Raw genomic sequence first — 15,039 nt, forward strand, 5'->3', positions numbered from 1 at the left:
ATGCTTGTTGCTGAACCACAGGCACAAGCATTTGTGCTTCGCATTTTTTAAATCAAGTGCTGATAATTCAATGATCTGCTGTCTGCATGTCTTGATTAACATACTGCACCATGCTTTCCACTCCAAACAGACTTGGTGGCAAATTAATGTGCTGAGTTTATTACAGTCCTCTAAGAATCAAAGACATCCCAGAGAGTCATTGCTTTGGCAGAGAAGGAAGTAAGAGACAAAAACCAACTTAGAAAAATGTTGCCTTTCACAACAGGCTACGACGCCACTTCAACAGTGATGATTTCACACTTCCCGGTATCTTGATCCGTGCAGGTAACGTGCAAGGACCCATCCCTAGATAAAAGAGAGGGATATGTTTAGGACTCAACACAACACTCAGGATGCCACTGCATGTTCCAGAGAGAATAAACAACAGTCTTAACATCAATGAAAGGAAGAAAGATCAGCATCAAAATATCCAGGGAAGAAAATATTTCAACACAGATGAAAGTGGTTTATAAAATTAAGTTTAGTTTAGTGAGTGTTTAGATATGGATTTCTTGTTCTTATAGCATCTATCTTCTCCACATATGCTGAAACAGACTCAGGAACGTGTTTAAATACTGTAATTGAGTTTACTTAGTACAGGTTTATAAATAGAATATGTGTAATATTATTCAAAATATTCATTGTGAGAACTGAGTAACAGTAACAGACTGATAAGAACATCAAAGTGTGAGAACTCAACTTTTAAAAAAGTGTAAGTAGTCTTTAAATTCCAAGGATCTTCTTCAATAAGGAAAACCCTTATTTTGAAAATCCAGGAATTAAGAGACAGTAGTGAATCCCACTTCAGCTAGACACAGACACACAAAATATTCAGATAGAAATAAATGTGCTCCACTGAACTTTCTCTCCCTTTTTCACCTGTTACTTAAACCTCCTTTAAAATAATGCCGTTTTTCTGCATGACAGAGCTGCATCCATAATCCCTATGATGCTTTTCTTACCAGTGCTAAGTGCAAATCTCTGCATGACAAACAAGGTATTTTAGGTGAGGTCTATTAACAGGCTTTAATACATGTGATAGCCATGGTAATAAAATTAAGTATTTTGAACTGAAATAACAAGTGCGGGTTTAGTTTTTCAGCAACATCTACACAACTTGCGTATCATTTACGAAAATAATATGAAATTCAGGGCAGCCCTGAGAAGACAAAGATGCCTGGACTACTTAGAATTCCACCTTCAGATATCTTTATAAACTATTTAGACTATTTCAAATGAGCCCAAGCACTCCTATTAAGGCCTAGGGAAGTTAGAGAGATTTTTTCAATATCCTGTCATCCCCATAAAACATACTTTCATACAAACTTCATACTTTCCTACAAAAAGTCCCCAGATGAACATGTAAAAAGTAGATTTATCAGTCCTGATTTCCTGTAGTACTGTCTCTCTACTTAAATCTGCCTCTGAAGGGACAGAGCCACAGGTTTTCCCTGTAAATGCTGCAACGCTTCATGGATTCCTTTGTAACTAAAAAAGACAAAATATCCTTCAGTTTTTCCCAAGAGTGCGGGCAGAACTACCCAACCCCCTTCCATGGGAAGTTTGAGATCCTGACTGCTCTCAAGCATGGTTAAACTGATCAACAGTTCAGAAGTTGCTAAAAATAACCTAAACAATTGTATTAAGATTTATTTCTTTAGAAATCAAACAATGAAAACACTGAAGGTACGGCAGAAAACCCACATTCCTACAGAGTTTGCCCCTGCCAGGACTGTACAGCCCTGTAAGCAATGAAATGCTGAAATTTCTCAATACAAAATTAAACATTCTGTACCAGGAGCAAAGACTGCTTGTCACAAGTGGGATGCAGTAAGGTAAACAGCAGAGCAATAAATATTTTGGGTACCTTTTCATAGTGAGAACAGTTAGTATATCATGTAGGCCATCCTCCTTTTTATCTAAATCCTGGAGTACAATCTATTTAAAAAAAAAAAAAAAAGGAGTTAAATTATAATCAAGTTCTCCAAACTCCTGTGCAGCAGTTTAATGGAAGCGACACAACAGCTCCGATGTGAAACACATTCTGTTTAGCAACTTGTACTGGGAATTCCAAATTGAGGCATGCCCTAGTGGGCTTCCTTTATCTGTAGTGCCAATTTATGTATTTTTAGCTATTTGTACTATTGTTTCTGTGCTTTTGTTTCAGGATTTACCACTGAGATAGCTGGAGACCTACAACTGCCACAGCCTACAGTAAGAGCTGAGCATCTCCCTTCACTTAGGATCAGTTCTGTAATTATTAGGTAACATCCTTTCCCTATCCCTCTAAAGATATTTGGACAGGACTAAGGTAGAATAACTATTTTCTCAAATAGTCCATCAATTTCAGACACATCTGCCCCTTTCTCAATGCTTTCCAAGGAAAGCACATCATCACTGTTTTAAACAAGCTGTGTTCTCTCTGCAAGTTGACTCTTGCTTAAGATCTTTAAATCCTCACTTGATAATAATCACATCATCTTACAATTGTGAAAAATCAAATTTAATGTTATACCAAGATCCTATCCAATCTAGGAAGATCAAAAAGTAATCAGCAGTACACACACTAGCTACATCATTATATTGAGCAGTTTTATATTTAAAATGCTGGAAATCTGTGCCCTACTGGAATGACTGGAATCTCTCACCCCAGTTGAGCTTACTACTGTAGTGCCAAACATCGAGCCCTGCCAGGCATTTAGGAATGAAAAAGGGAAACTTCAGTTTCTTTATAAAGTGCTTCAATACTTTGCATGTAGAGAAGAATGATTGAAGACTGATGCCCAGAGAGATGCAAGTTTTCTAACAAGTTTTGGTAGAGGTGGGATTGGTTTCCATACTGTTTTTCAGACTCGACAGATTTTCCAGTGGTTGCTATTAAAAATGCACGAGTGTGTACATACTCACCTGGGCAAATTTATCTTCTTCGTTCATGGGACCTTTCCCCAGCGACTCGTACAGTTCAAGGCACACAGAAGAAATGTTTCCAGGGGCGTGCAGGGTGTGCTGCCTTCGAGCTGGCAGTGGTGTCCCTGATGGAAACAGCACTGTGAATTTGTCAGCCCCTGACTCGTCTACTCCCTTTAAAAAGAAAAAAAGAGTTCATGCCTTTCTCTAAGCGCTTCACTGAGCTGGAATTGTCAAAACAATGCTCCACAAGAAAAGATATCCAACACTCATTCCCTCTGCCACATTTACCATCACAACAAATAAAAAAAAAATAAAAATAAAATTGACATTCCTATAAAGTAAAAGTCCAGCTATTACAACACAGAAAAGATACAATCTATCTCCCCTTGAAATCAAGCCATTTTTCCTGTCATTTTTCTGTCAATGAATCCAAGTTACCACATACTACTGACCTATGGACAATCTGTAGAAGTAATAAAACAATACTGTTTCTCTAACATCAGTCATTAGTGTTATATATTCATTGCAGCTGTAAAATTTTCTAATATTCTAATTTTAGTCCTACCTTTAGAAGAATATCTTTGGCAGAACACTCAATAAGTGCTTCTTCTTCTAACAAGGTATTCTCTTTTCCTAGCAGAATTCCTGCCTCTATGGCTGCACCGATGGGAATAACTTCATCTGGAGGAATTGAATTCAGTAACTCCACAGTTGGGAAAATGTCTTTGATCAGCTGCTGTAGCTTTGGGATTCGAGCAGACCCACCGCACAGAACTACCTGGAAAACACGACATAACAATTTCAAATCTTCCTGCTGTCAAATAAAACAGACAGGTCACAACCTGCAGCACAAAACCACAAACTGCTCCGGGATACTTAAGTATCTGTAGTTGTTACAACAAAAACTGATGTAATCTCTGGTTGACTTCTGATACTTTTGCATTTGAAATGAAAGGAAATATGGTGTCTTGAAAATGTGTTTCTTATAGCAAGAATCATAAGGTAATGTTTTTAGAAATTGAGAAATTCATCACAAAAATAGCATCAGGTTGGAAGAGACTTCCAGAGATGGTCTAGTCCAACCTCCTGGCCAGAACAGGCGGAGTTACAACCTGCTCAGGACATTACCTACACAGATACATATTCCACAGACTCTGTGGGCCCTTATTTCAGCATTTGATTTCCCTCACACCACAAATTCCATTCTTGGAATCTAAAATTTCCCCATGCTGTAACCTGTGCTGCTTGCCACTCACCCTTCCATCATGCACCTGTAGGAAGAAGCAATTCAGGTTTTGTCCTTAATTCCAAGTCTTATTAGCGACTTTGTTGAAATCAGCCAGATTTGGGAACAAAGTTAATTCCTACTTTTCCTCATGTAAAACATAACTTAAGAGTTGCAAATCAGGTTCATTTATTTTTACATTTAAAGTGTTTCCTCCCAAAGCATTGAGGCCTGAGAGCCTAAAAGGCCACCTAAAAAATACTGCCACTAGAAAACAAAAGCTGTTCTCTGAACAGTGGCCTGGGATGCTTCATTATCCACCAGGAAAACTGAGATGTGACACAGCAAACACTAATTAAGAGTCTGAAATAGCATTAAGTGTCATTAAAAGCACCAGTCAGCTTCTTCAGAAGAGTCAGCAAACCCCATGCAATGCTCAGTGAAGGCAAAAGCAAGGTCATATACTGAACTTAAGGAAGGTATTCCTCAGCTCTACCAAGAGTTACACAAACACACAAAATAGAGACCAATCCTCTCCACTTATTCAATATACAGCAGTAAAAACACACCATCGAATTTGACTCTACCTTATACTTAACTTCAAGTAACTGAACTCAAAGCAAATATAGGAGTTTTAAAGATCTTGATAGACTTTGTTGGATCCCAGTAAAAATGCTTAATCATGAAATACTCTCAGTCTGCAAGGAAAACAGGCCCTATAAATACTGTTTTTGGGGAGCTAAGCACACTACAGACAAGTGACTTCTATTATTACCTTATTAATATCATCTGCTGTAAATCCAACTTGCTGCAAGAGGTTTTTAATGGCTTCTACACATTTACTAAAAAGTGAAGAACAGATAAGTTCAAACCTGGCCCTAGAAAAAAACCACAAAAAAACCATTCAAGAAGGGTCATCTCATCTATTACAGACAAATACCTGAAATGGAAGAATGATCATTTTTAGAATATTCTTTGGTTCTCTAGCTATACCTGTGTCATGGTTTGAGAACTCCAAAATCCAATACCCTAGTCTAAACCCCCTCCCACATCTCAACCCAGTGTGAGATGGGTTTTTCCAGACACTACACGAGACTCAAAATAGGGGAAAAGGGAATATATTACAATGACTGTACAAATAAATACCACAATACATTATATACAATCTTAACTACCTCTACCATGACAACCTGGTATTTAAGGATTAAAAAAAATATCTTCTTTTCCAATTATTAATCTTGAAGTGATTCTGTTGTTGTGAAAGTATCTGTGATTAATTCCACCACTAACACCTACATGGAATGCACATTCATTCTTCTTCAGTGTACTATAGAGAAAAAACAGTATTGTCTCAACAAAACCCAGCATTGCTGTCTTGACTCATATGTGAAAAAATAAAGCAGCAAACATTCTGGAACCGTTTCATCACCTTTAAAATGGACACAAAGACTCCACTTGGAAATTTCAGAGGCAAATCAAGCTGTGTCCTCATTTGCACACAGGGAATAGGTTAAGCAAATTAAAAAAGAAACTTGTGCTTGCTTTCATCTCTTTCAAGCCTGAAGAGGAAGTTTTACGCTGTAGGAACACAGCAAGTCAAAGTCTGCAGCACTAGTCCACAGGATCAGCATCCTTATCCAAAAGAGAGCCAACCCAAGTTACACAGTACTGCTTCTCAAGCTTGAAAACATGCTGTGCTTTATCGTAGCAGCTCCAACTTCTGCAGTAGTGGATGCACAGCTCTGGGATGGAAAAGTCTATTTTATTTTGCTAAAGCTGCTGCAGTCTGGAAGAGCAATCGAAGTGAGCTAAACATCTAAATAAGTATCATCCCAAGGGAAAAGAGACTTAAGAGTAGGACAGAGCAGTACAAAGAAACAGAGAACATTTTTCTACTTCAGCTGTCACTGAGGCAGCATCAACTTCCATGACACCTATCATTCTGGAGCTCATTTAGATGAAGAGTAAAAAAGTCTTCTTTTCCTTAGGGAAGATACAAGAACAACAAAAACACTAAGGGGGAAGAAACAGCCACCTTGCTTCATTACAGTATCTACTCCCCTTCAATCAACAACCACACTCCAGAGATGGGGTCTCCTTGTGCCTTTTTTCACTTTATTTTCTAACCATTAGGGCAACACTCTGTTACTGCCCTAACTATACAGACTGCAGGATAACAAAACCATCAGTATGAAACAAAGCAAGTTGGCCTTCTGTCTTCTGTTTCCAAAATAAATGCCACCGGAAATCAAAGCTTATTGAAATTCCTAAATATCACCTAGGAAGATTTCAAGAACAGTTTTATATAAAGGCAGTAGCTTCAAGACTTGCCTTACCTGGACACGTTACAATCAAAATCCAATCCATCATACAACGAATCTACAAAACAGTTTGCACTTCCCAGGGTCGATAAAGAGTGTTTTGCAATATCAGCACTGTTCATTAACTTCATCATGGCTCTGGGGTTTCCTCTAATATCATGTTTACAAGACCTGTATTAAAAAAAAAAACAGAAGATACCAGTTTAGAAAGGCAGGAATTTGACTGATAACGGTAACTTTCTGAAAGGAAAAACAGTTTAGAGCTATTAAACTCTTTCTGTAAACATTTTAGTATTAACTACAACGCCACTATTGAAAGCTTGCCAAGAAAAAGTATATATTTCAATTTCAACTAGAGACCACTGTGAGGAGGCACCCTGAACTCCGGCATTAGTGTTTATCATACAGATTAAAGTCTCTCTGCACAATTTCTCAGATGAACAAATTCTGTAAATGGCTGCAAGGAACAGCAAGAAAAGGTCTGCAAGTTACTGATTTTTAACCACAGATTAAGAAGAAACAGAACAGTGACCATTAGACATGTCAGCAAAATAGTAAGTTTTATCCAAAAAGTCTTTTTGTGGCAGTATGCACCTGACCACCTCAAGACCACTGAGCTAGTGGTTATGCATTGGTTCATCATAGGATGGTGTGACATACAGACTTCAGCCTGATGACCCATGTCCCTCCACAGGCTTCCGCACCAAGAAAACCAAACAAAACCACAGAGTCAGTTCCCTGACACCCAAAAAGCTTGTGACTGAAAGTATGGAAGCAGCCTGTAGTCACACACATCACTCAAAACACAGCAGAGTTCATACCCAAGCCGTTATAGTTCAACACCAACTCCAGGCAATATCCACACAAACCCAAGCATTTCCCAGTCTTCCTCCTCAGCCCCCAAAAACTGACTGTTCCTTTAATATCTTTATTTGAGCCATTTCACTCACAGACAGTCTGCTAGATTTTTTTCTTTTTTTTTTGAAATCAAGCACTAGATAATGAAGTTCCTGTCCTAAGAACATGCTTGGAATTCAAAGCTCACCTCTGAAATTCAGAAGCTAAGTGTTGTGCCAGAGCTTCTGTGAAGCAAACTCCACCAATGCTGTCATCCGTGTTTGTAGCAAGCACACGATATATCCCACTGTTTACTTCTATGACTGTGATAGAAAGTGATGTCCCACCAAGTTTATAAACCAACACATTGCTGCCATGTTAAAAAAAAATTGAAAGTAGCATGAATAAGCCAGCAAAAAAGATGTTAATTTTGACACACTGTCTATAAAGATTACCACCAAATAATGTACTGCAGGTTTTAATCAGTTTTCTCAAGATAATTTGATTTAGGGTGTTTGTGTTTAATGCATCTCAGTAGTCCTGACTGCTTGACAATGTGCTCTAAAGAACAAAATTAGTCTGTTTCATACAGTGAGAGTAGCCAAGGTTTCTCCTTCAACACAACTGAGAACTATCATTACTTTCAAGGTTACAGGCAAGAAGTATATGAGAAGGATAAAAAGGGTTGCATTTTTCTTCAAGCCAATCAGTTCATTAAAGAGAAAGTAAGACTCTGGGCACAAATCTTCAAAGACAATTCTAAAAATATAAAAACCAAACCAAAGGGATTTTAAACACTACAGAATTACAACTTCTAAATAGTTATTGGCTTTATTGAGAGAAAAAAAAAGAAAAAAAAGCCTCAAATCATTAATTTTGTATTGACTGCTAAGGCAACACAGCATCCCCTCATTTAAGATTTCTTGGGATTGAAGTACAGCAGCTTAAATTTAAGAAGTAAAATATTAGGATTTTACCTTTTCCCAGTGGGTGAGTCCTGGCCAATTCCATAAGCAAGGAGAGCTGCAGATGGTTCATGGATTAATCTCATAACATTAAACCCAGCAGCTGCAGCTGCTTCCCTGCGATAAAGCACAGCAGCATTTCATTTTCCTTTAATGGTTTCACTATAGTCACACACTATTAACATTTCATCTGAACTCAGAACTTGGTTACAGCATGGTATTAGCAAAGCCAAGTGACTGGAAAAGGAAGGCACTAAGTTCAGTTGCTATTGTGTTCTTGAGGTAGTTGGATCTGCTGAGTGCTTACTGTCAATGAAAACTCTCATATATCAATCTACATAGCCCATAAAAACTGCAAAACCCCCTTCAACCACAAGATTAAACCCCCTACCCTCAATCAAACTTGGTAACTTATCTTCAGGTGTGGTATTAAAAGCTCTCGATACATTATTTCAACAGGTAACATGCTAAAGAAACCACTTTGCTTCAAAATGAAGTTACCGCGCCTCACTTGTAACACTTTCTTTACATGTTTTCTGGAAACTTCAGTAACCCTGGGACTGCCCTGCAACTTGTTCCCTCCACTTTGAAATTATTTTGAAACTGTTATACCAGAGCAACAGAATGCTTCATTATAAGTACTGCGAATATCCAGCTCACTCATGTTTTATGACCAACTTTTAGGTGCGTTTTAAGTATTTCATGACAGTTAAACATAAGGGCTTCCACATATCAGAAATACTATTACTACATATCAGCATCTACTACAGAACAGTAGATGCTGCCAATTATGCTCAGCTTTAAGCATACTTATGTTTTCATACAGAGGAACTGTAACAGCAGAACTGATTCCAAAGAGACTTTCCAAATAGAATAGTGGTGTATTTTCCACATCCAAACTCTGACAAAAGAGTCCTCAGCAAGTCAAGTAACACCACTTGGTTTGGTAAGTATGAAGGAAGGGAAATTAAAGAGGGTGAGAAACTATTTCAAAGCTTCAAAGGTGACACTGAAGATCCTGATCTGAAATGATGTTCTGTCCTTGATGATACCAAAATTCCCTCTCTCTATAAATGATTCAGAATGTCCTTTTGGTTACATCAGTGAATTCCATAAAAAATTTCTAAACCCAGGATTTAATCTCCTGCTTTAATATTTTCCCCATTCAAATAACATCCCAATATCTTGACAGTCACAAGCTGAAGTCCAGCAGGAGAACTGCCACTGCTGATCTTCCAGCCTGTGTTCTTTAGGTACATTAAGTAACAGAAAAATCTTAATCCTCTTACCCAAGGGCATTTTTCTGATTCTCTCCAAAATCAAATGGCACAGTGACAACAACATCGTTTACATCTGAACCCAATGCAGACTGAGCAGTCTCTGTTTATAAACACAGGCAGAACATGTTATTAAAAGCATAAAAAAACAATATACTACATCTTAAAAATATGAGAACAGCTTAACAAGCTAAAATGTGTTATGATTTCAATTATTATTACCTTTCATTTTACTGAAAATCAGTTTTGCCACATCTTCTGGGTTAATAAGTTTATTATCTATTTCATATTGAAGTTTTCCATTCTTCTCAATTATCTGTAAGCAAAACCAACACACCTTTGTTAGATATGCAATATGGTTAATAAAAAACCATAATGTTTAATTTAGTTTCTGTTCAAAGTAAAAAGAACTGGACTGTGTAAATACTCTCTATTACAAGGAAATAAATGCTTCCAAGATGCTTATCAAAGATCACAAAAAGACCTGGATCATCTGACACACACAACAGTGACATTCAAAGACTTAAAGACTCCAGACTTCCTTTTTCTATTAAGTTTTCCTTAGTACAAAAGCAACGTTTAGAACAAAAGTGCTTGCCTGGTTATATCCCATAAGAAAAAGCCCAGCAATTTATAAAAGCACATCAATACAAACAGCCAAAACCCAGGGAAAAACTTGCTTCTTCTTTATGAATGCATTTGCCAGGATACTTTTTTCTCCTGTTTTGCAAAATTTTCTAGTAACAAGCACAGCATTATTCAAATTAAATTTGTATTTACATCGAGTGGTTAAGCATTTTTATCACAAGGTGCTGTAACCTGACCACCTTCTACCAGCACTAAGAAAACCCACAATGCTACTACCCAAATATATTAAGATTCATCCCTTTAGAGAATGTCCAAGAGACAGGTAAGAATTTTTCTGTTGGACTATGTCATGCTGGCAGATCTCAGAACATGGTTATCTACTTGATAAAAACAGAAAGACAGCAGCAAGTGGACCTCATATGAAGAGCTGATCATTACAGAACACAGACATGAATGGCACAAACAAGGACAAGAAGAAAAATATAAAGTTATATAAGTTACTCTGGGAACAGCAGAAATCCCAGATCATACTCACAGAGCACTTGCTTTCTGCAATATATTTCTCTGCCTGAGGGTCACCAGCGCTGTCCAGACAAATTCAAAATAACAAGATAAATCATTTGCTCAAGGGTAATTGCACAAATTCACCTTGCTCATATTCCTTATAAACATCTTCAGTATATCAAACTATACTTCCACCAAAATTCCCGTTTCCTCTCTAAAGATGCATTTATACAGTAGAAATAAAACCAACAGTTCTGACTTTCCATCTTCTTTCCATAACTAATGATTGAAAAAATACCTACTAGTTAGGGAAAGGGGAAAACAAAACCCAACACATTGTTTCCACCTGCTATCCCCAGTGATCACTATAAAAGATCTCAATAAAGTTATGACATGAAAAGTGCTGGGAAATACATCAGAATGGACAACACGAAGGGGCTGCAATACACAGCTGGGTCATCACTAAAAAGTTCTGATGCATGTCTGATGTCAGATCTAACCCAACAACCAACTAGAACAACCCAAGTTTTGTTCTAGTCACTGCAATTGCCAGTGCAAGCCATCGCAGTTCCACTGACTGAGGAATCACAACAGTGTGTTTCACTATTACAATAAAAGTTTCATGCAAACAAAAGCACAGTGCATTTTACATGCAGAAAAACAACCCATTAACAAGACAGTTAAGTAATTTAAGTATATATAAAAAAGCACATGTGCAACTTGTTACTAAATTTCACAGTTTGATTTTCGCAGACAAATTCACACCTAAAATACTACACACCTCTTTGCTCCTGGAATGAAATGTAGGCTAAGAAGTTTATAATATAAAACTGGTCTAGTGGACAGTGTGCCTTCCACGTGCCCCACTACAGGGGGGTGGAATAAGAGGATCATTAAGGTCCCTTCCAACCCAAAGTATTGTGACTATGATAATAGAATTATTTTTTTCAGAGATTACATGCCAATGCCAGGTTAAATTAAATACTGTCACAATACATTAAAATGCCTCCAGCATGAGCGCTGAGAGGTTTCACCGACCAGCTTTAACAGAGAAAACCAAATTTCTCACTGCTCCTTCCACACCCGTTCTCTTACCTTCGCCCGAGGATCTGCTTTACTTTCACTACAGTGTTCGAAATATTTCTGATCCTGCTCTGCTTTGCGGCTAAGCCAACCACCTGAATAAAAAAAAGTAAAAAAACAAAGTAAAAAAAAAAAAATAAAAAAAAAAAAATAAAAAAAGTGAGCAGCACGCAGAGCCCCCCTCCCTCCTCCCCTCCGCCTCACCTCTTCGCTCTCCGAGAACGCCACAACCGCGGGGGTGACTCGGTCCCCGGCGTCGTTGGCGACCACGTCTGCGCGGCCATCCTGAGGGGAGAGACAGAGACACCCGTGAGCCGCCCCTCGAGGATTCGCCGCCCCGCCCCGGCCCGCCCCCTCCGACCGGCAGGGACCCCCAAGCAGCCCCCCAGCCCCGTCCCCCCCTCACCTTGTAGACGGCGGCGCAGGCACAGGTGGCTCCCAGATGAACACCGATGGCCGCCATCGGCCCCACCCGCCCCGACCTGCACCGCGCGCGCCCGCCCCTAGCCAATCCCGCGCCGCACCGCCCGCCCGTCACCGCCAAGACATCCAATGAAAAAAGCAAGGAGAGGCGCGTCACCGCGCATAGCAACGGGGGGCAGACTCTGCTGGGGAGGAGAGGGGGTTTTGGCGGGAAGCGGCGCTGAGGGGCGGCAGGTCCGTGAGCGGTTCTTTGACGCCGGCACACCTAGAGTGGGGGGAAATAGAGGTGAAAGCGGAGAAGTTAGAAAATAGAGACATTAAAATAGAGATTAAAGGGGAGAAAGCAGCAGCTGTATCATGCACACACTGCAGCGTGTGTTTTATCTCCGTGGCACCTCTCGTGATTTAAATGCAGGCAATGGAGTGCATGGAGACGTTGTAAATCACAGAATCACAGGATCAATTACGTGGGAAAAGACCTCTGAAACCATCGAATCCAACCTATGACTGAAAAACACCCTTCCAACCAGACCAGGGCACTGAGTGCCACATCCAGTCTTTCCTCAACACCTGCAGGAATAGTAACTCCACCAATGCCCTGTGCATTGCATCCCAGTGTCTAATCGTCCTGTGCATTGCATTCCAATGTCTAATCACCTGTTCTGTGAGGGAATTCCCCCTAATGTCCAACCTTTCTATATTATGGAAATATTTCTGTGTCCGGTGCTTCAGGTCGAGCTGAAGCACTGGTTTTGCATCATCCGACGAGGTGTGACTGGTGCCTGAAAGCAAAGCTCGGTGTCTCACAATGTTGCACTGCTATTGGAAAAATACACCCTCAATACTACAGGAGAAGGGGGAAAAAAAGAAATTATTTCTACATTTCTATTGTCAGCCCTGGGGAAATCAGCACCATTTGCACAGAACATCATTCACACATCCTGGCCAGAGCTATCATGCTGAAGGCTCCTCAGATTTTGTGTGTCCCTGCAAAGGGCGCTGCAAAGTTACCAGAGAGCAGGTCACCCAATGTTTGCAGCCTCACACTGTACAGATGACAGTTTGTGTGCAGATTTGGGTGCTTATTTACATCTCATTTCCATAGGGAGTCTAAATGCCCTGTTGGACCATCTCACTGCGTCGTTCTCAAGATTGTCCTTATCCTCCTTTATATATGATATATCAAAAGTTAAAGCAATGAATTAAGATCACATAGAGGTGAAATGAGTTACTCGGAGTTGCAAAGGGATTTTGTGTCCCAAAATGGATCCTGGCTTTCTTAAGTCACAGAACAACCTTCCTTTGGGTTACTGAGCTTGCTGAAGTCTGACCAAAGGCTGGAGCTCAGATGCCAGCAGTCTGTGCTCGGGAGATGATGGCAATGTTGATAAAGGTGAAGCTTATACAACTGGAAACAATACCTTTGAACTTTGTCCAAACTGTAGCTCCTTTCTGTGTCCTCTTGTAAATGGAGGACTTGAAAGAGAAAAAGGGTAGAGGTGAGCATGAGAGACCTGTGGGGACTGGAAAAAGGTATTGTAAAAGAAAGGCTTTTGTGATGCTTTTGACAAAAGAAAAGAAAAGATGAGGAGAATCTGGGAAGAGACACTGAAGACAGGAGGATAAAGCGGAATAGAAGTCTATAGTATGGAAACCAAGAATATTTTTCCCATGCTTTCCCCCAGATCTTAATACTGTTTGCACCATTTATGGCAATACACTGTTATTTAGAACCTAAGCCAGTATGTGTAATCTGTGCATTAAAAAGGGCTTGTGGCCACACTGGTAACATCTCCTACTCAGACAGGCACATTCACAGTTATTTTCCAGTTGTTGTTATGCCATGGACATATCTATATGGACACAGAGAAGTTCTTCTTATCTTAACTAAAGCAGTTATTGTTCCTTCCAGGTGTAAAAAAGCCTAAGTGAAGCAGGCAAGAAATGCCTTAGCTGAGGTTTGTGGGGGCAAGTAATATTTGTTGAGTAGTGAAAACCCCTTGCCTGTCTGTGTCCTTCTTATCTTTTTGGGAAGTGTCCTTAGCTAATTGGAAGCTCACAGGCTGTGCTGAGCTTGAGTGAGCTGAGAGATGGGGCAAACAACTCACCACTAAATAAAAGTGGAAGCAACATCCTGGATTCAGGATACAAAAGAAATTAAACCTTCACACCTCTCTGAGAGCTGTCCCTCTGAGTCACGAGGAGCAGGAGAAACATCCAGCCCCAGTCTGACTGGAGTCCTGCATATCTTCAGGCACCTACATCCAGCAAACAAGCCCACCAGGCTGCCCCATTATCAAACTCACCTCAGATTTAGCCAGGTACTCTGCTAAAACCCCTTAGTATTATTCCCACCTGACAAAGCAGTGTCACAAACCTTCTCAACATTAGAGCTGCCTCTTCCCTCCCAGTCCATGGCACATCTCTCAGCCATCCAAAAACCAGAGCAGCCTCTGTCAGACCAGTGCTAGCACAATACAATGGAGCTCACCCAACGTCCTTTGGTACCAAGACCTCACAGCAGCCTGAGAGGCTTGAATGCAAAATAGATCCCCCTGGCACTATCTGTAACCAGATGAATGTAGGAAAATCACAGACAAAAGGACAGTAACATCAGCTGAGTTATTTATAGAGTCACAGAATAATTTGAGTTGGAAGGGACCTTAAAGGTCACCCAGTCCAACCTCCTGCAATGGGCAGGGACAGTTTCAACTACGTCAGATTCCTCAGAGCCCAGTTCAACTTGGCCCTGAATGTTTCCATGAATGGGGCATCCACCACCTCTCTGGGCAACCTGTGCTTTCATTTCACCATGCTATATTTAAAAAATTCTTCCTTATATTTAATAATAATCAACTCTCTTCTCA

General features: G+C 39.9%; 1 protein-coding gene across 1 annotated transcript; it reads right to left on the reverse strand.

Annotated features, from left to right (window-relative positions):
- Positions 1-12,229, reverse strand: HSPA14 (heat shock protein family A (Hsp70) member 14). Its single transcript, XM_027722514.2, has 14 exons — positions 12,156-12,229; positions 11,954-12,034; positions 11,762-11,844; positions 10,698-10,746; positions 9,797-9,890; positions 9,587-9,677; positions 8,310-8,414; positions 7,541-7,702; positions 6,511-6,666; positions 4,950-5,052; positions 3,515-3,727; positions 2,947-3,120; positions 1,907-1,977; positions 1-345 (listed from the first exon to the last, which is right to left on the reverse strand). Exons 1-14 carry the CDS (start codon positions 12,210-12,212, stop codon positions 267-269), a joined length of 1,518 nt encoding a protein of 505 aa, XP_027578315.1. The 5' UTR covers positions 12,213-12,229; the 3' UTR covers positions 1-266.
- Between the last annotated feature and the right edge of the window lie 2,810 nt (positions 12,230-15,039).

The sequence above is a fragment of the Pipra filicauda genome, unplaced genomic scaffold, assembly GCF_003945595.2.
Source record: "Pipra filicauda isolate LSUMZ 115617 unplaced genomic scaffold, ASM394559v2 scaffold119_size3216105_pilon, whole genome shotgun sequence".
Taxonomy (NCBI): Eukaryota; Metazoa; Chordata; class Aves; order Passeriformes; family Pipridae; genus Pipra; species Pipra filicauda.